The 23,469-nt window shown below is 38.4% G+C and overlaps 1 protein-coding gene across 4 annotated transcripts in view; it reads left to right on the top strand.

Moving 5' to 3' along the window:
• The window catches only part of BMAL2 (basic helix-loop-helix ARNT like 2), a 31,942-nt gene extending 10,515 nt beyond the window's left edge, over positions 1–21,427 (top strand). For 2 of the 4 annotated variants that reach the window (XM_040061712.1, XM_040061715.2), the window contains exons 4-17: positions 1,872–1,910; positions 4,293–4,450; positions 6,072–6,151; positions 7,127–7,219; positions 9,138–9,255; positions 10,056–10,199; positions 11,808–12,048; positions 12,983–13,089; positions 13,632–13,782; positions 15,011–15,066; positions 15,859–15,967; positions 16,405–16,492; positions 17,752–17,860; positions 18,852–21,427. In XM_040061712.1, the coding sequence (XP_039917646.1) occupies positions 1,872–1,910; positions 4,293–4,450; positions 6,072–6,151; positions 7,127–7,219; positions 9,138–9,255; positions 10,056–10,199; positions 11,808–12,048; positions 12,983–13,089; positions 13,632–13,782; positions 15,011–15,066; positions 15,859–15,967; positions 16,405–16,492; positions 17,752–17,860; positions 18,852–18,988 (1,630 nt within the window). In that variant the 3' untranslated portion in view covers positions 18,989–21,427. The remainder of the gene's footprint in view (positions 1–1,871; positions 1,911–4,292; positions 4,451–6,071; positions 6,152–7,126; positions 7,220–9,137; positions 9,256–10,055; positions 10,200–11,807; positions 12,049–12,982; positions 13,090–13,631; positions 13,783–15,010; positions 15,067–15,858; positions 15,968–16,404; positions 16,493–17,751; positions 17,861–18,851) is intronic. The other 2 variants (XR_005700475.1, XM_040061713.1) reach the window with 2 other exon arrangements.
• Positions 21,428–23,469: the final 2,042 nt, after the last annotated feature.

Here is a 23,469-nt window from a genome sequence, read left to right as displayed (position 1 = left end):
GAGCAGAGAGGTGGCCTCAGCCTCCTTTTCTCCAAACTAGACAAACCAGGAGTCCTTGGCCACTCCCCACAGGACATTCCTTCTATCCCTTTCATCAGCTTGGTTTCCTTCCTCTGAATTCATTCAGGGCCCTTCCCATCTTCACCAGACACCTTCTCACATTTTGGGGCCCAGAAGTACGCACAATATTCAAGGTGAAGGCGCAGCAGGATAATCCCCTCTTTGCCCCTCTGGTGTTTGATGAGCCCAGGATGTGGTTTGCCCTCTGAGTGTCCCAAACTGGGCCTGCTGTCAGCCAGCACCTCCAGGTCCCTTTCTGCAGGGAAGTCACTCTTTGGTACATAGCTTAAAGAGTAGTGTAAAAATCTTTCTTTGGGGTTAAATTGGTTGTTTCTTCATGTTTTTTTTTCCATGGTGCTCGTGATGGAAAGTGTGACTAAAACCCCTCCTTTTCTGCCTTTGAAACATTTGCTTCCATTTTAGAAGAAATGGGGAAGTATATTTAATAAATCAATTGAAAAAGTAGAGAAAAGCTGGTATTCTTTATTTTTTTCTGATTAATACCCATTCTGTCCTTTCTAGTGCCAACTAAATATACCCACACTATAGCCACAAAGTGGAATTTCACCCTCTATTCATGTAGTCAAGGTAGTTTTAATTTAGCTATTCATGTCAGCAACACCACAGCTGTTAGGACAGAGGCTATAAAAATCCAGTGAAGGCGGGGACTGATTGCTTGAGCAGCAAATTTGTGCTAGATTTTTTCACCAAGTGGAGCTCCTGAGGGAGAAAGAAAGTTAATTAATAGGGCACATGCTGCATTGCAGCTGGTCTGGCTCCTCCTTACCTCTTCTCTTATGGTCAGAGAATGTAACTTCAGCTGGAATTCACAGTATATGGATATTCCTGATAAGTTTCTTTTAAAATGGAAGGAAAATATTAGTTATTGCTAACTTGTCTAAATCAGAAACAATGAATGAAAGCCTTGTAGTGTTGTGAGCCAAACCTCCTCCTGTTGTTTGGGTTCCAGTGAAATCCCAGATTCTGCATCGTTAATTTGGCTTCTGAATCCTCACTGGGGTCAGTGCTCAGTTACAGGTGGCAGCAGCTTTTGGCACCTTTCCTCAAGCTGCAATCTCCAAGGATCCTCCTGCTTCCATTTCCTCATGGGAGACAGCTGCTGTATGCCTCTCCTCTTGTTCCTTGTGGTACCAAGGCCAGGGATTCTTCACTGAGAGTGGTGAACAGTGCAGTGCTCACAGGGAGAGAAAAGCTCATTGCCCTTGTTTGAATCATCCTTTATAGTTTCCTGTTGCAGAGTGTTTATTGTGCTGCAGACACTTAGGACTGTGTTTCATGTACAGTTTTATGACTTTACGACTTCCCGGTCATTGCTATAGGGTATGGGAAATAGCTCAGGGTTTTTGGGGTTTTTGTTGTGGTTTTTTTTTATTATTATTTTAGTATAATTTAGGGTTACCTATTTTCTAATTTGACAATAAGGTATTAGAAATAAAACCATAAATAGTTAATATTTATAATAATTTTTATAAAATTTTAAACAAACAAACAAAAAATCAAGTCTAAGTTATTTGAATGTTCTAATAATGTTGTTGTCTCCAGAATAAAAAAAAGCCCCATAATTATCCCTTTAATATGTTCACACAACTGTGAATGTTGCCAGTTGTGCTCCGGTCTCTTTCTGTTATGCATCACTTGCTAGGTCAGCTATGGTTTAGAGATTTTGTGGGTTTGCTTTTGCTGGAGCCACAGTAAATTTGTAGCATTTTCTATCTTCTGGAATTTGTGGGAGGAAAAAAATACCTAGTATTAAATATGTAATGTAAAATTCTGTATCTTGTTTTTTCTAGGAGTGAAGATGAAGAACATGTTAAAGTAAAAGATTTCAGGTAGTAATTTTCAATAGAAAGATGTTTTGCTAGTGAATACTGAGATTCACAATAGTAAAATAGGAGTTTGTGGATAACATTCATTAAAACTATTAAATATTTAACAGTAAGCTTTTCCTTTTCCTTGCTAAATTGATAGTCATTTTTAAAGCCTCCTTGAGGATTTTATTTGCTAATAATTTTGATAAAAGTTGCTGCAGGATATCTCAGATGGTTTAGCAAAAACATGAGTTTGAAGTTTTTAAGGTGAGAATTAAATGCAGTACACCCAAATAATGTATGAGGAGATGATCCTTCGTCTGTATGAATTTGAGAATTGTTTTTTCTAGATTTGCCTGCTTCTGGAGATATTTAGAATTTATTCCACATGGAAATGGATTTGGCTAAAGCACGATAAAGTTTTCTTGTTCTTGAACAAGCATTTGTATAGGGAATTATTCAAATTTTGCCATTGAACTTTGAATTCACATAAACTGAAATTCACAGAGAGCACTTGCAAGATTTGAAATGTGTGACCACAGTTCAGCCAAACAAATATTTTAAACTACAGACAAACCACATATTAAAACCAGAGCAGTGCTGTAAAGTCGATTTAAAAATAAATCTTTCATTTTTCCTGCAAGCAGAGATGTCAAACCAGAAACACATAATCCACTCAGCATGCTGTCAGGAGTATCATTTATACAGTATGCTAGCTAGTAATTATGAAGTGTTCCTGTAATTGAAACAAAATTAAAGAAACTAAAATGTTCCAAGATATATTTACAGTTTCACTTCAGAACTATTTTTTCTTCACAGAGCAGCCCAGATTGCCCTGCAAGATTGTTGTACATTGCTTTAATGACTCCTATGTGGCATTGTTAACTTTTTTCCCTTATTTTTTAGTGCATTAGTTGGAGGGAAAAAGAATCAGAGCAAAGGTCTCAGGAGGTTTGCTTATCAGTTCTCTCCTTCCAGTATTTCTTGTCTCAAGCTTATTGTGGAACCTGCTTTTCTCCCTTTGCCTCTGTGGCTGGGGCAAGCACCAGAAGGCTTTTTCAGTCATCTCCTGAATTTCTGCATCCACCTGTTCAGTTTTTTATTACTCCTCATTGACCCTCAGAGATGTGGAAGGTCGTTCCCTTTCTTGGAATGCTTGTATTTGTTGTCCTGAGGTTCACAGTTCAAGGAGCATATGCAGGATATTACTTGATTGTTCCTACCTGACATAAAGGAAGAGTTGGGTGAACCCACAGGTCTGAGCATAACTCAAAAAATTAAATCTAAGAAAAGGCTTTTGAGAGAGAAAAACTGGATGCTTGGCAGAATGACCCAGAATTAATTGTGTGAATGCATTCATTTTTTTTGAAAAAAAGAATAAAATTAATGTAGTAGTCAGGTAGATCTTGAAAACTGTACTTTGTTCTTTCTCAGCAGGCCAGGTGTAGTTAACTTTATTACCTTTAATAGCTTCTGTTGCAGTATGCCTAGGAGTAAAAGTTTTGGAGCTCAATTAACCAAAACTTGTTCTTCATTTTGCATAACTATACTACTGCATCTGGCTTCAATCAGAGAGAAAAATCATCTGGGTTTTAATTGAGTGGCTGGCTTGTCTTCTGGTAAGGAGGAAAAGAGTGAATGAAACTTCCCTTGGTCTGCTGGAGGATGTTAGAAGGGAGGACATGGGCTGAAAAGCTGACGTAGTGCAGCAGAAAGAAGTAAAGAAGAGGTGACCTGAGCTACGAATGCACTTGTGATGTGCAGTCATGTGTCCTGGAAGGAGTTTTCTGATGAAAAGTGGCCGAGAAGAGGAGCTCTTTCTGTGGCTGAGTTCTAGACAGGCTTACCAAGAGATGACACCTGAGACAGCCTTTAAACCACCTTATGAGGAAAGGGAAAGCTTTCTGAGATGCTTCTGGTAAATTACACCAGGCGCAGCTTTTTCTTTCCATTTCCACTCCATCTCTTAGAAACATGTGGAAAAGTAGTGTTTATTGCTTGGGTTTTTTAAAAGGCAGCAGAATGAACATCCCATCTTAGTTACACAGGCCAGGCAGAGGTGGGAGCAGGGATGTCTTTCATTGATTCCTGATGACATCAAGAGTTCTCTGGGATACACGGAGGTGTCCAAGTCATCACTTGCATGGCAGGGGTCACAAGAAAGGTTTAACTTTTATAAGGCTTCATAACCTCTTGTTCCTGCCAAATACAATCAAATTGTTGCTTGAGACCATTTTGTCTTTGTTGAAGTGAATCCAATTCAATTGTCCAATACAAGTAGCATATAAAAAACTGTTTCAGTGCAGTAGTACTGGTGATAGTTCCATTCCCAAAATAGAATTGAATATTATGGGGAAAATTGTGTGTTCTACATCACTCTTTAAAAATGATTTTTCTTCTTAGAGAGGCTCACAGTCAAACAGAGAAAAGAAGAAGAGACAAAATGAATAATTTGATAGAGGAGTTGTCTGCCATGATACCACAGTGCAATCCCATGGCCCGAAAGCTGGACAAACTCACAGTGCTACGGATGGCTGTGCAGCACTTGAAGTCTTTAAAAGGTGAGTTTAGGGAAAGTCATCCTGTAAACCCTTATTCTAGTAGGAGTTATAGTGTGTATCTTCCTGGATTTTAAATAAATCAAGAGTATTTTATTTTACATTTCCTCACTGGGTTTAGTTCCGAGCCTGCTCCTCATTTAAATGTACATGTCTGCAGCTGTCAGAACTTAATTTTAAATCTTTGCTTAGTATAGCAGAAAAAAATCCACCCTTCAGTGTCTAATACTTTCTGTCTGCTCAGGACGTGCCTTGCTCTTGGGTCACTCCTTGATTCTTTTTAGAAAGCGCAGGAGTGAAAAGGAAAGCTGCAAGTCTGACACACTTTAACAAAATGGTCAATGAGTTTGATTACATTAAAGTCTTTAAAACCCTCACATGTTAGAGAGTAGCAAGAAACAAACTTCTGATAGCCTCAGTCAGAGAGCAAAGTTAATAATGGATCTTAGGGAATGGTTTACCAGGAAATACTCTTTGTTCTCCTTTTGCTATTGCTAGATTTTGGGATTTTTATTTTCCTCTCCCCACCCCCCAAAAATATCCAAATACAAGTTGCATATTGCAGAGTCTATCAGCTGCACACAATATATGGGGGGTTGGGCTCCACTCTTTGAGAATAATTTGGTCAACTCTAAGCAAAGATCTGCATTGCAAACCCCACTGATTATGAACCCAGATGTAATAAGAACCCAGTTAATTTTTGGTCCAAGAAGTGTAGAAAATCAATTATATTGCTGCCTTGACAGTAATGCAATCATAGAATGGCTCAGGTGTAAAGGGTTTTGAGGGTTTTCTAAAGGCCCAAGCAGACTGAGAGTTTTGCATGGAGAAATAATGTGACAAAACAGCAGGGCAGTAACTGCGCTTGCAGTTTAAACAAGAAATCTTCCACTCAAGCATTTGTATTTTAAAACAGGATGTGAAAACTAGACTTCACCCAGCACAGTTGTATTTACCTCAAAACAAATGGTTTAAGAGAATACATGGTCTATGTGGAGTTGTAGTGAATGATGAAATTGGCTGAAATGTTCAACTGTTACAAAAAATGTAACAAGAAAAAATATAGAAATGTAATGGACAAAGATTATCTTATAGAGTACTTGCCATGGGTGCTAGAACAGTACATGCAGTGAGTCAGTCTCACTGTATTTAGTGAGACATTTGATTTAACTACAGTAGTCTGGTTTTTTGATTGTTGGCTTTATAGTATTAATGAAGCATTATTAATGCCAAAAGATAATTGATAATATTGGGATTATTCGGTTTCAGCAAAGAGAATTTAGTTAAGAGGTCTGAAATATACCTATGAAGTATTTCTAGAAAATTCAGTTCTCATAATACCATTTTTCTAGCAGTACATTAATGATATCTGAACAGAATTTTCCTTGGTTTGTGTTAATAAAGGGCAAGAAAAAAACCGGTTACGTGTCTGCTTTCATTACTAGTGTATATTTGAGATTTGTTTTAATTTTATTTTTAGAATATCTAGAACCTTGAATTATTTTTTAAATTCAGCCATTGGGATCATAGAGGAAAATTCTGAGACATAACAAGTATAACTCTGCTAAAAGTGAATTTAAAATATAACATTTGACATGATCGCTGTGAATCATCCATTTTCCAGGTTCCAGTAGCTCCTACTCAGAAGTCCGGTATAAACCTTCATTTTTGAAGGATGATGAACTGCGACAGTTAATCCTTAGGGTAAGTGGGAGGAAACTCTCAGTTAAATCATGTCCTTGTTAAAGCTTGAGTTTTCACTTGGACGGTGCTTTTTCTCCCATCTTTTCCTTCAGGCAGGTGTTTTGTTGTACTGGTTTCTAAACTCTGTGCACTCCTCAGGCATTCATGAAGGTGTGCAGAGGTGGTTTGGGAGCGTGGCAGGCAGCAGCCCTGGAAGGGACAATAATCTGTGTACAGTCTGCCTGTTTAATACATCCATTCCTAAAATCTTCATGCAACTGCAGAGAATGCTGCCAGTTATGCAGGAACAGCCTCACAGTTGTTGGCTGTCCTTCATGTACATTTTTAAAGATGTACTTTGAAAAAGGTGCAGAAAATACCTGGAATAAAATCTTCCCTCTTGTTTGCACACTTCATCATAAACCCACACATCTCATTCACAGCTAGGTTTGTGGGTTTTTTTCTTTTGCTGCAATAATACTTTGCCAAGATCTGTAAATGGCTCCCAAAGAAGCTGTTTAGTAGCTGTTTCTTTTTGCCAAAGCTGTGTTTAAGAAACTTCAATTGTGTGTGGTTGAAGGCCTCATTTGGTCCTTGCAATCTTAATTGCGCTTTTTATAGAATCACAGAATGGCCTGGGTTGGAAGGGACCTTAAAGTTCATCTCATTCCACCCCCTGCCGTGGACAGGGACACCTTCCACTATCCCAGCTTGCTCAGGGCCTGCCCAGCCTGGCCTTGGACGCCTCCTCAGATGGAGCAGCCACAGCTTCTCTGGGCAACCAGGGCCTCAACACCCTCACAGGGAAAAATTTCTTCCTAATATCAAATCTAAACCTGCTCTCTGTCAGTGTGAAGCCATTTCCTCTTGTCCCTCTCCAGCTTTCTTGTATTTAATTTTAAAAATCAGGTTTAAAAGTGTGCTTCCTTGTAGTCATTAGTATTAATTGTTTATTTTAATTGTGTGTTTTTAAAGACGGTATCTTTATATTTTCAGGCTGCAGATGGATTCCTGTTTGTGGTTGGATGCAACAGAGGAAAAATTCTGTTTGTCTCTGAATCAGTTTGCAAAATACTTAATTATGATCAGGTGGTTATTGTTACTTCTTGTTTGCTTTCTTGCATTTTCTTAGGAATTTTAAAACTTTAATATTTTATTCTATATTACATCAAACCAGTCCTTGTGTATAATTTCTTGGAATTTCTTTGATTTAATCTTATTCAGCGTAAAGCTGAATATGCTGTAAGAAAAAATGTGCAAGTACATCAGTGTTCCCAACCTGAGGAACAGCACCAGATTTCAGCTGATCATCCCTAAGAAAACTGCCTGTCTGAGAGGAAGGGATAATTTGAAGGTGTCCTAATTTCTGTGTGCAAGAGGTTTTCTTTCACATAGTGAAGTGATTTGGGGTGGGTTTTTTAGGCCAAGGAAAATGGGTAGTTCAGCAGTGGAAGTTAATTAAAGCTTTCCTCGGTGATGCTTTTATGCTGGTATGCACCACGTAACACATCATCCACAATAACTATCCGAGTGTGTGCCCTTAACCTGAAGGAGACTGTCTGGGAGGCAGCTTAGCCTGTAGAATACGGGAAATTGGAAAAACAGAAGTACCTTCCATTAGCTGGTGTTTAACGTGATGGGCAATTACCACAAGTAATGAGGGGTGATAATTTGTTCTTGTATCAATGGCTTCTGTTTCACAAACAGAGGCTAAAACAGTTAGTGCTGCCATCTGTCTACTTTCGTAACTTTGAAACCATTCGTGCTATCTTCATTTTCTTTATAAATGTACAAATAACCAATCTGGACTCTTTCATAGATTTATTTTTATCTCTTTTTTTTTTTTTTAAGTACTCAACTATCTTTTTAAATTAAAGCGAAATGAATCATCCAAGGGGAATAAGCATAAAGCAATAAAGCAGAGTTTGTTCTTTGTTTTTTGTTTTTTAACTTCTACTCTGGTTTTGTTCAAGAACTAAAAGTGCTTTCTAGAGTCATGTTAGACATACTTTCCTCCAGACCCTTAAGATATCCTCTATTCCCGACAAGGAGATTCAGAGGACATAACTGACTTTAATAAAACCCATGGACTTACTAGCTTATTTGGGAGTTGCTTTAGATTCTGAATCCCAGGCTGCAGCTTAATCTGGTCTGTTACACCCGTATATTTTGGCAAGGCTGCTGTTAGGCTGTCTCAGCAGCACTCAGCATTTCCCCATTGCATTAGGATTGAAGGGGGACTGGGAGACAGCAGGAGACTGGGGGTGTTTATCCTGAGGTTGAGTCTAGAGTAGAGTTTGTCAACACAGCTCCTTTCTATCCTTTGATTTGGCTGCCATGCTGAAGGTAAGCAGTGGAAAACCCAAAGCAGCCTGCTTCTGTGAGAATTCCTTCCTGTTCCAAAAGGAAGTGGTGCAGCAGGTCAGTTACTTGGCATGAACAGAGTGAGCAGATGGAAGGCATCCCAGCTGGAGGCATCCCTGTAAATATCCTCTGCTAAGGAGTGCTGTGGTGAGCTGAGCCCTGCTTCCAGCCTGCTCCTGGCTCAGTGGTGCCAGTTTGTCCAACCAAATTAGAGCTCAGAGTCATTAGGTAGTTGAATATTTCATCCTATTTCTTTCCTCCTTCCCCAATAATCTGAGAGTGGAGTTACAGTGCGTAACCTGCTTTGGCTAGGACCAGGAATTGCATTATTCACATAAAGTATTTAGTTGTACAGAACTCATTTAATCTCCAACTAAATCTGCTGTTTTTCAAAGGGAAGTAACAAACTAATGTTTTTACTACCCTTTTATATAAAAACTATATTAAACAATGACAAATGAAATGTAAAACAAAATATTGATGTTTAGAGTAACTGTGGAATTGACTTTTTTTTAGGAGTGTAGGCAGTCGTTTTCCTGAGATAAGTAATGTGTGGGGTCCTGTTCCTAAATGGTGTACGTCTCATCTCTTTTTTGGGTTTTATTGTTTTGGTTGTTTTGTTTCTTTTCTTTTCTTTTAATAGGCCAGTTTAATTGGACAAAGTTTATTTGATTACTTACATCCAAAAGATGTTGCAAAAGTTAAGGAGCAACTTTCTTCATCGGACGTCTCACCTAGGGAGAAGCTCGTAGATGGCAAAAGTAAGTCAGAGCTGGACGTGCTCAGATTTTTTGAAGAGGTGTTAATAAATCTAATTATTTGTCAGGATGTATTCAGGCGTTTGTATGGATGGATGTATGAACAAACCTGAGTTGTTTCTGTGAAACAAACATTTGAATGCGTATCTGCTGCTTAGAATGCATTTAGAGTTGACAAGCTAGCCCAGAATTACTGAAATTCTGTTAATTTAATGAAATCACTGTTAAGCATTTACCAAGATGTGGTCTGATATTCTTCCTACCAGCATACTGCTTTTTTTTCTTGTATTTGCTAGATCTTGTCAATACAAAAGACCTGATGTAGTCGAACATGGGATAAAATACTTCAATATCAAGAATCACTGTCTCCTCTGAAAATGCTAAGTGTCAATCCCAATGTAAACAAACCTTCTTTAGTTTGCAGTTGTTTCTAATAAGGAAAGCATTGTGTACTGTGCAGCTAATGCCTATTTCAGAGCTGGCTTTTACAAGCATCTTTGCAGTTCTTCCTTGTACTGAATGTAAGGTGAAAGTCTGTAAAGCATCAGTAGTAAAATTCTATTAAGAATATTAAGAAGGGTTTAAAAATAGTTGAGTAGTTCTTTCTAATTTTGGAATCTGTGTCAATCATGTTTTCTTTGCCCTATTTAAACTATTAGACTTTTTTAATTGTAAGGACAACATTTAGGCAGCTAAACTCTAAGGACAACGTACTGGGAGGTAAATGCAGAAAACATCTTGTTTTCTGACGTTTTATTGCTTGGTTTTGGTTTTTTTAAACTACTTTACTAAATCTTTGTAAGCTGGCTTGCAAGTACACACAGATTTCCAAGCTGGACCAGCTCGGCTGAACTCTGGTGCTCGACGTTCCTTCTTCTGTCGGATAAAGTGTAGCAGGACCACAGTCAAAGAGGAGAAGGAGTGTTTGCCCAACCCAAAGAAGAAAGGTATTCAAAGAGTGGAGATGAAGTGGGGGCTTGCTCTCTTGAAACCTGTTTAAATTCTGAGTCACTGATGACTTTCTGTTTCCTGTTGATCTCACCAAGTAGCTGTAGAGCAGTGTAAATATGGATCAGGGACAGCTTTTGAAAATCAGTCTAATTGTACTCTTTCTCCTCCTGGTGCCCTCCTGGAAAGAGGGAGGGAGGAACCTGAGGTACAGTGGCTCTATAGGAGCATGTGCTCTGTTGTGGTCAAATTTGAGACGTCTCAGGGAAATATTTGAAAGAACTGGAGCAGATCAGAAGAATGAAACTAAATAACTTATGTCTTGAAGATAACTGAGTGACTAAAGCCTGCAAACTCTACTATTTTGAAGGGAAAAAAGCAAGTAAACCAACTTTATTTTCTGATTTACTTTTTGTGTTGTGTGTATCTAAAAGTGTGAATTCTCCTTTTTTTTCCTCTTTTCATAGTAAAGTTAATTTATTAGTGTAATTCCATTCATTTTCCCAGTAATTTTACTTTAGTTCATTTTTTGATATGCCCATAGAGCAGAATAATCTTGTCAAGTTTCCAGTGAAAATTTAAATTTCAATTTTCAGATGCAATTTCCAGCTTTTGTTTTAATGCCTTAGTACTGATTTTTGCAAAGGTGTGCTGAAATTGTTTGACCCTGAAAAAATCTAAGTTCTGTTTTTCACTATAACCTGTTACTGTTGAGATACACCACAAATTTTAAGAGGCCCATGATTGTAAGTAAATAGAATTTGGTATCCCTGATGTGTCAGATAACTCAGTGAGACAAGAATTTACCTTCTGTAAATGCTTCTTGGGAAAGCACTTTTGAGGGAAGGTACCTGAGCAACTGTGACAAAATCCTAATGGAGTAACTCAGTTTCTCATTTTGCAGAGTTGGTCTCTTTTTTTGTGATAGAGAGCAATATCAAAGCTGTGGAAAGCATCCTGTTCAGCATAGAGATGTCAAGAATGTTTCGGCAATTTTTTGGAAAGACAGCTACTGTAGGACAGATAATGTCAAACCTTCATGCTTCTGAGCGTGATTGCATTTTATTTAGAGAGCAAAAAGAGATGATTGACAGTGTATGCTGGAATTTAAGGTATTTAAAATATTTGTGTTCCCATAAATAGAGATAAATAGAAAATAAGCTGGATTGCTTTGGGTTGTTTTTGACGGATTCTTTCAACCACCTGCAGTGAGCATCAGATCATGATGCTACTAAAGGTAAATTGATTTGGAAGCTACAGAGGGCCTCAGGTTAATTTTAATTCACAATCCATATAAAACCATATAAAAGTAAAGTGATCTGTGGGTTATTACTTTCTTTTCTGTCTAACTTGTATTTGAACTGCCAACACCCATAATGCATCTTCCTAAATCTGACATAGGGTTAGAAGCTCTCTCTGCAGGTAAGCCCAAATTGAATAGAACAAAATTAGTTGAAAAATACTCTGTAAAATGATCTTTAGCTTTGTACAGTTGGTGTAGGTAAGCATGAAATATAGTTGCTGGTCTCATGGCCAACAAAATAAAATAAGTAGCTTGGTTTACTCTTTGAACAATAACTGCTTCTTATTTAATTTCTTTCCATTAGATCACAGAAAATACTGCACCATTCACTGTACTGGGTATTTGAAGAACTGGCCTCCTAATGAGGTGGGAGTAGAAGAGGAAAATGATGTAGAAAAGGACAGTAGTAACTTTAACTGTCTTGTTGCAATTGGGAGGTTACACCCTTATATTGTTCCACAAAAGAGTGGAGAGATAAAAGTGAAAGCAACAGAATTTGTTACACGATTTGCCATGGATGGAAAATTTGTTTATGTAGATCAGCGGTAAGCGTTTTGTTCTTTAACGAAGAGAAATAACACAACTGCTTCCATTTTCTGATACCCTCTCAAAACTGTAATTTCTCCATCAGGGTAGAAGTTCTAATTTAAATTCTCAATTTTTGAGAATTTTTTGAGAATTCTCAAAAATTCTAATTTTCGGAATGTTTTTCTGTTCTACACAAGAAGCAGTTAATTCTTAAACTATGTGTACTGGGGGTTTCTTTTTCATCAAATAATACATAATGTATAGAAGTGTATTGTCCTATAGAAAATGGACTCATTTATTCAAAAAGAAAAATCTCAAGTTAGAGCTTCATAGCTCTGCACATGACTGAAGTAATAAACATTTAACCAAAAGTTATTATTTCTGAGAGTCTTGCAATTTGTAACAAATATATTCTATCTAAATGAAGTACCAAATTAGTTCCTTAGAAGTGGGAACTAAGTTCCCTTTTTCTGTACTTTCTGAACCAGACTTTTATTTCTTGTAGACCTAGTTTCCACTTTGCATTTTGAATTTCACTGTCACTGGCAATGTTACTGCTTTCAGTCTTCCTTTCTTTCAACTAAAATTGTCAGTTTAAAACGAATTCCTTTTAGTGGAAGAGCAAAATTCAACTACTGCGCTTTATATTGACTCTTACATGTGACCAGTACTGTGACTGGCTAAAGGGAAGCCACTAAGCAGAAGTATTTAGTGTGTACATGTAGTTTGCATGTTTAAACACTTACTTTACCTTTGAATTGTCATTCATTGCAAATACATAATTTGCTGTGAAAAGTATTAGCTGTTGTCTTAGAGCTGTACTAATGCTATATTTTTTTCCCCAAACACAAACACGGGCCTCTGTTTGTTTAAATATTAATGTTCTGCTTTATCTGCTACTGAAGAAAACAGCTTTGAATCCGCTGTAGTTCACGTCTTTTTTTCTAACAGCGCAACAGCAATTTTAGGGTATCTGCCACAAGAGCTTCTAGGAACTTCTTGTTATGAGTACTGCCATCAAGATGATCACAATCACCTAGCTGAAAAACACAAAGAAGGTACAAAATAGTTGGTCCTCCCAGACTACTTACAGCTCCGTGTAACTGCAAGGGAAAACACTACAAACCCAAACCACCCAACCTCAGCACTGCCCTTTGTGGTGTCTGTGTTAAGACAAGCCTGTGGAAGGCTTGTAATAAAATCAGGGAGAGACTTGTGTTGTCTTAGGGCCTTAATTGTGGGGGAATAATGTCAGTGCATCTGTCACACCCTCTGCTTCCATTCTTTGTAAGGAAGAGGAAGAGGTCCTGAAGAGCAGATGTGTCTGCTAACATAATCAAAGGCATGAGTTAAAGCTCACCAAGTCATGAGTCTCCTGGTGGTTTGCAGACACTTAGTATTTGCTTTTTAATGGAAGATTTATGACCCTGCTGAAACTAGATAATTTCATTTTAGAACAGATCCCAGTTTGTTCTGGCACGTTATTCTGCGGCCAACAGAAACATTTTGATTTTATGATGCTATAAAACAGATTTATTATTTCTAACTTTACCTTTCTAAGCTTAAATATGGTGATTTTAACTTTACTTTTCTTATCTAGTGTTGCAGAATAAAGAAAAAGTATTTACAAATTCCTACAAATTTAGAGCGAAAGATGGGACTTTTGTTACTTTAAAGAGTCAGTGGTTTAGTTTCATGAATCCTTGGACCAAAGAGCTGGAATACATTGTATCAAACAACACTGTGGTATTGTAAGTAATTTACATGATTCTCCATCATATTTTCGTCATAATTACGGTTAACACTAACAGAAAATAACCTGCTTAGAAAGCAGAACAAAGTTAGAAAACATCAACCGTGCACAAAAAGGTGCTGAACAACCTGGACAAACATCTTTTTGGCATTTACCAGCTATTTTTGTTTCAGGCCTAAGTTGTGGATTTGACTGTGAAAACTGTGTTGTTTCCCATTAGGACAAAAATGAGGTGAAAGAGTTTCCTGTTAAAGGAAGGAGGGAAGGATCTTTAAGAAAAGTAGATTTGAATAAATGGAACTGTCAAGTTAATTCTGCTTTTCCTTCTGGTCTGTACAAATCTCTGTGTGTCAGTTGACCCAATTCCAAGTGCTGCCCTACCCCCAGGTGTCAGAAGGTGGAGAAGCACAGTCGGTAGATGGTGGAAATGCAAGGCAGGACAGAAAGATCCTCTGCAAATTGATTGCAAGGGTGGAGCCTGGGGGACAGTAAATGCATGTGTTTAATTCTTCTTTTTATTTGTAGTTCTTTTTCTTTCTCTGCACTTTGCAATGGAGCTGTAATTGGGATTGTTCCAGAACCACTGAGGATCTTTGCCGATGATTGGGGTTTTGAGTGAGGACAGAGGGGATTTTATTTCCATTAAACAAAGTTGTTGAGGGGGCCTTTTTCCCCTTCTGTTTCTGGTTCATGCCTTAAGTCAACATCACCCACCTCTTTTGCCCATGTCCTTTTCCCCCAAGAAGACAGAGAAGAGCAGTTCAGACAGTCTGTGCTGGCCAGTAGCCCAAGGACGCTTTTTTGCCTGCCCTGGCGTTGTGGGCATTTGCAGCTGTCTGCAGGAGGGAAGGAGAGCAACAGCTGCTGGCACGAGGCAGCCACTGACCTGTCCTTGTTCCTGGTTACGTGATTTCCCTCCTAACACTAAAAATGACAGCCCTGTTCCCTTGTCATGGAACTCAGACAATCCTACTGGCTTTCTTTTTCACTTGGAGAGTAAGTGGAAATTAGTATTTCACCCACTGCTCAGAAGCATGACAAAGAATTGAACATGGAAATATGGGAGGAATATCTTCTATTTCCCTAGTTTGAGGATGTTAGCTTTGGTTCTGTGTAAAGTCTTACTGAAATTAAACATAAATATATACTGGATTTTGCTCTTGAAAAAAACCTGCTGACTTTTTGTGGTTTGTTTTGGATTTTTTTTTCATTTCTTTAAATCTCAGAGGTCATAAGGAATCAGTTGAAGAAGAGGTCCTCTATAGTTCCCAACCTACAGAAGGCAAGTATCACTTCCTACAGTTATCAGCTGCATCTCCTGATCAATCAGTTTAGATTTATCCAGTCCAGGGATTTTTTATTCTAGGTTGTGTGCAAGGAAGGATTTTTTTTTTTTTTTAAGCTACTTCTTTTTCAGTGTCTGGTTACTTAGAGTCCTAATTGATACAATTCACAGAACACTAAAAAGAAGTGTATATAACCTACTTTTAATTTCCAGCAGCTTCTGTTAGAGCTGGGGATTTGGTTAGTAGGATATTGTGCTTCTGTCACAGACCTTTTATATTTTGCCCAGTTTTCTGAACAGATCGTGCTGAGTTTATCTATAACACACAGGGCAATACTAATACAGAACACATTTTGTTACTGTTTTTCTGCTATGCATAGATTCTGCTTTCTGCATGCTGTTCTATCTTGCTGTCAAAGTTTTATATTTGCTTTTCAAAATGTTCTTTCAATAACTCATTTGAGTTGATGAGAAATCCAAGGGGTTTTTTAAACTCATTCTTTGCAATGTCTGTGAGAGACACTGGAGGTGGCAGTGATTAAATGTATTTCACTGCTGTAGAACCACAGTGTTCACAAACAGATTATTCACTTTATATTGCAACACCCTCTGCCATGAAACAGTATTTAAAGGACTATAAGTTCTGAATATATATATGAAAATACATACTTACCTAGTGTATATAAGTATATCTAGAACAAAAGGTGCTTTAAAATAAATCCTTGCTCTGCACTGAAACTACTCTGTGTTTAAGGTCTTGTTTGAGCTTTGGGTTTTTTTTATCTCCAGATGCTGTAAAACAGTCCTTAGTAAGTGTACCTGGAATGTCCTCTGGAACAGTTCTTGGTGCTGGAAGTATAGGAACCGAAATTGCAAATGAAATATTAGAATTACAAAGGTAATAAATGCATAACATCATCATTAGGCTTTTAAGTAAAGACAGGGATGAGGGATATATGATGATGTGAGGGTTGCTCCAGTTTCACTTTTATTGTATTATATGTAAAACATTTTTTAGGTTGAGCAATAGCATTATGAGATAGCATTATAATTAATGTCAGTCTCGGGCCTGGCAGAGCACATCATTGTGCTGGTGATTCAACAGAGACAGAAAAGTGACCCATGGCCTTTTCTGATCTCTCCTCTGTTTTCTGCTCCCAAAACTTGGAGCAGGATGGTTTAGAATCTTTGGGAAAATTTAAGATGTTATTGTTCCAAATTATCAGACTCATGCTTTGTCACTGGGGATGTCTGGTGGGTTCTGCAACACACAGTCTGTCTTTCAATGTTTGATTAATGTGACCTGGTAAATCAACTCAACATGTGCAATTTTAGGATGCATTCTTCACCCTCTGGAGAGTTAAGTCCATCACATCTCCTCAGAAAGTCACCTTCTCCAGCTTTAACTATAAACTGCAGTGATGTGAGTACACCCCTGCCTGTAAAAATCCAGAATGAAAAGGTTAATGTCAGCTCAAAGCCTGTGTTTGAGCCAGATTGCCCTGATTTGTTTTTGTGCAAGAATGTGTACTTTTAATGTTTTTGAAGGGACTTTAAAAAAAATCTGTACTGTTTAGAAATGTTTAAAATTGTGACTTTGGAGGTATTTCATGACTCTTCTAGAAATGGATAGTTATGCTAATCTAGTAGTGTTTGTAAGTCTACTAGTGCTTGTAACACCACAAACTGCAACTAACATAGTTATTGCCCATAGCTATGCAATAATTAACATATCTTCTTACCTAAAGATGTTGTATGTTTTGCATTGGACACTGCAGGGATAAACTTCTCCAGCAGCTCTTCTTTGAATGCAAATTTCTTTCCTGTTAAGTTGCAGTTTATCTTTTCACTGTAATTCTCATTTCCTATGAAGAACACCCCATTATTCTGGTCTAGGAACTGCTTTGACTTCCCCCTTTCTTTTATGGTCACTTCTCCCCTGTGTTACCACCTTAGAAGCTGTTTGTCTTATATATGCTGAACTCCCTAAATCATGTAATGTCTCATCATAAGGATAATTTCATCATCTTCATTGAAGAGATTTCTTGATTCTGGGCTTTGCTATCCGATTTCTTCCTAAAATACTTTTGGAAAGCATTTCACTTTTATTAATTTCCTGATAAAATATACACAAGTCAGGCAATCCTAGGAATCCCTCCTGCTAAATTACATCTATGTGTTAAATAAAACAAGTATTGGGGGAAAAAAAATCCTTTTTTTTGGGTTAGGATGAATTCCATCTCTATTGCTATGATAAACATAATTTAATGCATCTAGAATGTAGGAGGTATGAGGGCTTTTAAAATCTCTTAACTGGAATGTTTTGACAGTGACAAATGTGAGGTCACTGGGAATTGGTAGTTTTTGGTAGTAGATGTGGAAAGTACAAACCAGTACATTAGTGCTGGATTTATTTACTGAGCACTGAGTTAGACCCTCAGGCAGTGTCATCACTTTGACAGCTGTGTAAGTCACAACTTTTATTTAAGCCAGGTCCGGTGCTTATATGAACGTCTAAAAATTTGTTTCTAAATGCAAACTATCTGCCTGAGGATGTCTATTTTTCACTTTCTTTATTTATTCTTAATAATTTGACAGCAGTCTGTGTTGTTTCTGTAATGTAATATTTGTGACTAAATTTAGGATCTAATTCTGTCCTTTCTACCAATTCTGCTCTTTCAGGTGCCAAATAAAGAGCTGATTCAGTTATGTCCTTCAGAAACAGAAGCTCTGGAGAATTCAGAACAAACCCAGGGTGCTATTCCATTTCCCAGTAATGAGCCTCTCCTCAGTAAGATTTATTTCTCTTGGGGATATTCTGGGAGTTGCAGGGGCTGACGTTTCTGATCAGTGGTGTCATTTCTGAATGCACCGCTTTACAGCCATTTATAGATTGTAGAGATTTGGCTGGCTGGCTGGGGATGAGAGCCCTCTGAAAACAGATGTGTTACAGCTGCAGGGCAAACAGCAAAATTTGATCAGTGAGGCAACCTCAGGACAAAAAAACAACACCTGTAACTAAAGTTTACCATTACATTCTTAAACTTTTCATGAGGCACTTTGCTGTTCTCTCTCCAGGACAGAGATGGGGAGGGAAAGGTATTTCAATGTAATGTCAGGGAATGTTTTGGATTTTGTGAATTATCGTCCTTCAGCACTTTACCTCTTTCTTAGCTGCAAGCTGGAATAGTTGATACAAAGGACTGCTCAGAATGGTTCAGAAAGATTTTTTTTTTGTCTTTCCCTTGTTAAGTTTGTCTGGATACAGAATTCCCTCGCCCTGTAAGAGGAAAATGCCACTTCTTTATGTTTAACATAAAAGGCAAAATGCTGTAAAAGCCATGTTTATGCTGGTCCTGTATTTCAGCTCTTAGAAACTTCCATCTCCTTTTTCTCCCTCATTACCAGGGATTTGTTTGTTTATTTATAATCTACAGCTTTCTTTGAGTCGAACTATGAACCGTTTCAGAAAAAAATTGAAAACCCAAACCAACCAACCAAAAAAGAAAAACATTGAAAAAGAAACACAAAGGAAAAAATGTGAATCCTCTCATAAGGGTTTGGGAAAAAAACCAATTAAAAACAACCCTAACAACACAGAAGAAGGAGTGACACTTTTAAACCAAAAGGGAGTCAAGTTATGGTTTTTTTAACATAGGAATATTTGCCTTGACTTGAGAGGCAGGTGCTGCTTCAAAGCAATTCTGTTTTGCAGTTGCCATGTTCTCTGTGCTTCACAGCATTCATACCTGCTTCAAAGCCCCTGTTTAATCACTGTGTAGGTGGCAACTCTCAGCTGGACTTCGATGCCATCTGTGAGAACGATGACACTGCAATGACAGCTCTGATGAATTACCTGGAGGCTGACGGAGGCCTGGGAGACGCAGCTGACCTCAGTGACATCCAGTGGGCTCTCTGAGCTGCTTCTGGGAGACAGGAACGTCAGAACCCCCTCATGCACAAGAACCCTACATCCTCAGTACTGTATTGGAGTTTTGTAATGGTCCCTTTCCATTCAGACTTGCCGTCTCTGCATTTTTAAAGACCGAAGCCTTGCTCAGAGAGAGACATCTCCTGCTGCACCTACAGACAAATGCAATATTTTTTTCATGATGAGGAAACCTTGACGTTTTAATATTGAACCATCTGTAACTGGAATGCTTAGAACACATTAGTATATTTTTGCTAAGAAGCTTTAACCAAAAGGTACTGTACAATGTACAGGATTACTTTTTCTTAGTTTTAATACTTCAAACTTTTATTTATTGTCTTTGTTTCAAGTTGCAGAATATTGGTTATCCATGTTACTTTCTGTAGAACCTACTGTACTTATATGGTTTGAGAATATTTGTAACTATTACATTTAATTGAAATAATGATTTGCACACACTACAGTTGTAAATTAAGGTATTGCAATCCTCAAATGATGCAGCTTGTGGTTCTTTGCACTTCTCAGCAGTGCAATTTTTGCAGTCAAAGGTGAAAATGAATCCTCCAGTTCTGGGAGCAAGGATTGGATCACCCTAATAAACAGAAGAGAACTTTTTGAGAAAAACGCTCATTTTTCCAGTACACAAACACGAGAAGGGTATAAGAAAAGAGCAACAAACTCTTAATTACTGTTTTGTATTATTTGTAATGTATTATTAGAGAGGCAGTGCATAGAACCAGAAAAAAAATCATGCTCTATTTGTAATAAAGCACTTTGGACTTGTCCCAGGTTCTTTACTAACTAGAGAAGTTTGAATGGGTAGCCTTGGCTCCAGACTGAGGCTTGCACTGTCTGTTGGTGAAAAAATGTTAAAATTCTAGAGCATCTTTTGTGTTTTTGGAGAGATTGGGAGAATTTTCTACTGCTTGAGTGTGTGACTTTTTAAAATCTCTCTGTACTATAGCTGTGTAAGTAAATGCTATGCAGGATGATCTTTTGGGAACAGCTTTTGCAAGGATTATATCCCAGTTGAGCGAATGACTCAAGAACATGGCACTTTAGAGGCTGCATTAGAACAACATAGCACTAATATAGCAAGAGGGTCTTTTTATCTCTGGTATTGAAGGTTTAAACAAATTTTTGTATAAATTATATATCATAAAATTACAGATTTTTCCATGTTTTCTTCATGTTTGGGTTTTGTTGTTTTGTTTGTTTTGCTTTTTCTTAATTCAGGTAATGAAAGGAAAGCATTTGAAGAGATCTGATACATTTGCATCTCTTTAATACAGACATTTAAAGACAGGTACTACCCTAACCTCTCTCACTCCAGCTGAGGATGGCAGTCTGGGCTGGTGCTTTTAGGAAGGCTGGAGTTGGGAACAGATGGAAGTGGCCGTCACTAGATGTCATCCTTGTGCTGCTGGGGAGCCACCCTGTCCCTGTGAGGACACCATCTGGCCATGAAGTGGCTTCTGCTTACAGAGCATCTCTGTATCTTACAGATAATATGACTCCTTTTTGCAAACGATGTCGTTTTGGTCATGGTGATTTGCTAGAATGGCTTCTTGGATTAATTTCACTTTTTATAAAACTCAGTAGACTTTTTTTTTTTCTTCTTCTTCTTTTTTTTGCATTTAATTTAGATGTCATTTCCTGCATTCAGATCTCTTTTTTACAGGCACGGGGCCAAAATCATCAGTTCTCTTGCTTTATTAGAATAGACTTTTCTGCTTTTTCTGAATTTTGAGCTATATCATGAAACAAAGTGGGAGAAATAAACAGGCACTTTCTAAGAACTGATAGAAATCTACTTCTGTAAATGAAATCTGGGAATTTGAGATTCTGCCATTGTAAAATGCATTTTCTCTTTTCTATTCTAGAAATAAATGCTAAATAAACCAGCAAATACTGTAGCTCATAGATAAATGACTACATAAATAACTTAAAATTATACAGACTTTATTAGAACAGGGTTTTTTTTTTTTAACTGTATTAGTTTGGAAATGAGGCAGCTGTTGTTACTGCAGGAGCAGATTAATTCTTTCACAAGACTTATATAAGTGTCTAGACTCAAACCACTATTTTTGGATTCTTGGCTAACCCTAAAAAAACCCCAAAATATAACTTTGATTCTTTTGCAGTCAATGACAAATATTGTGACTTTCAATTCATTTATTAGATTCTCCCTTTATTATTTGTAAATTTTTTTTCTGGCTTAAAGCAGCCTTTTCAAGAAAAAGTGTCACTTGTAAATACTTTTGGTGAAATTAATAGACATTTTTGAATACAATTGAGATAGCATGTGCTTACCTTTGTTTGTATAACAACACAATTCTAGTAAGATCCTGACAGTTTGTTCCTGGCATGGGGCAGGTAATGGTAGGATGTGGTTAAACCAGGTCAATAAATGCTATTTTGATGCCCTGCTGTTAGTCTGCTGGCAATTCTGTCGAATACTGAACTGAAATATAAAGTACTCATTCTTTCAGATCCCAGGCTCCTTCCCTAAAAACATGAACGGGGATGTGGAACTCCTGTGGATTTTGGTAGCTCAGTGTGATGCTCCCCAGGCAGGGAGAGCCTGTAATCCAAGCTAATGGACATTTTTGGGGATTCAAACAGGGCTTCAGACCACCCTGGTGCCCTGCAGGGATGAACTCTGAAGGTGTGCACACATTAACCCTGAACTTTTCCATTTCCTGTTGCAAGCACAAGGCCTGTGAGGAGCAGCTGAGGGAGCTGGGAATGCTCAGCCTGGAGAAAAGGAGGCTCAGGGGAGACCTCAGCACTCAACAACTGCCTGGCTTGGAGGTAGGTGGAGGTCAGGCTCTGCTCCCAAGGGACAGGACGAGAGGAACTGGCCTCAAGTTGTGCCAGGGGAGGTTTAGATTGGATATTGGGGCAAAAAAAAGGTTATTAAGCATTGGCAGAGGCTGCCCAGGGTAGTGATCATCATTCCTGCAGATGTTTAAAAGATGTGCAGGTGTGGCACTGATGGGCAGGGGGTCATGGTGGATTTGGTGCTCCTGGGTTATAGCTGGACTTGATCTCTGAGGCCTTTTTTTGACCTAAACAGTTTTGTACCTATGAACATTTGTCACTGGATGTCCTGGGGACAGAGAGGATCCTTTCTGTGCTTTTGGGATTCCCTTGTAGGGTAGGGTACAGTGCTGTTGCCTGGGTAAAAAGCGGAGATTGAGTCTGGATTTCTTTCCTGTTGTGCTTTGTAGTTCTGGAATTTACTGTGGATGTTACACTTTTTAGAATACTGGAAAGTTTGGTTTGCTCACAAGCACAAAAGGCTAAAGTCATTTTAGTAACACTCACAGCAGGGTTTCTGCTCGTGCTCCAAAGTGGGACAGAAAAGAGAATACAGTACCTCAGCCTGCCTGATGTGTTAAAGATAAGTTCAGGTATGTGGGCACTGCACATAACTTTTTATTATTCATTTGTTTTCACATCAAAACCATCAGAAATGATCCCACAATCCTAGGAAATGGTAAAAAGTTTTGTGGGAAAGCTCTACCTTGGCTGTTGCTGCTGCAGTGCTGACCCTGTCTGCTTGCTAACTTCTCTTCCCTGGCATTTGCAGATTCCAAGTGTACATGACCCAACATCTGTAACGAGTCCTACACCACCCAGGGAAGCCTGGCACAATGGAGAGAAAGGCACATAATTAATGGGCTCTTGGGTAACACTGTTAATGGGTAACAGTGAGGTTTATCAGGGTGTTCCTGGAAGGCGCTCTAAGGTGAGCAGCAGGACTCTGAACTGTGCAACAGCTCAGGTAATGTGCAATGCTTTTAAACAAAAAATCTGACTTCAAACATTGCTGCTTTCATAAACCTTACAGACAGGGCTGTATTGCAGAGAAGGCAATAGCACTGGGCCTTTAATATTTTGCTAAATACTTTCAGATGTGAGTGGATAGAAGTTCTTCGAGAGGAGTGGTTCCCTACTTAGACTTCATCTTCACAATAGGATAAGCAAATTGATTTCCTAATTATACAATCATGGAATCTCCTGAGTTGGGAGGGACCTATCAGAATCATAGAGTCCAACTCAAGGCCCTGCACAGATACCCAAAAATCCCACTCTGCCTGAGAGTGTCATCCAAACACTCCTGGAGCTCTGGCAGCCTTGAGGCTGTGACCATTCCTTGGGCAGTCTGTTCAGTGCTTGACACCCCCTGAGGGAAGAACCTTTTCCTGATCTCCAGCCTGGCCCAGCTCCATTCCCCTGGGTCTTGTCACTGGTCACCAGAGAGAAAAGATCAGTGTCTGTCCCTCCTCTTCCCTTGTGCTTTATATACATTTCACTGCCCAGGTCATTAAGAATTTTAAGTTGTTGGGGTTTTTTTTTCCATCTGCAAATGCAGTTCCGGTATCAGATCCTGTTTTCATTATCACTGAAGAGATGAGAAATCCCTCATCAAACAGCAAGGCAGGTGAGCTTAGTGCAGCTTG

The sequence above is a fragment of the Hirundo rustica genome, chromosome 4 (genome assembly GCF_015227805.2).
Source record: "Hirundo rustica isolate bHirRus1 chromosome 4, bHirRus1.pri.v3, whole genome shotgun sequence".
Lineage (NCBI taxonomy): Eukaryota > Metazoa > Chordata > Aves > Passeriformes > Hirundinidae > Hirundo > Hirundo rustica.
Note: the sequence above shows the minus strand (reverse complement) of the source record. Positions and strands in the feature narration are given on the sequence as shown.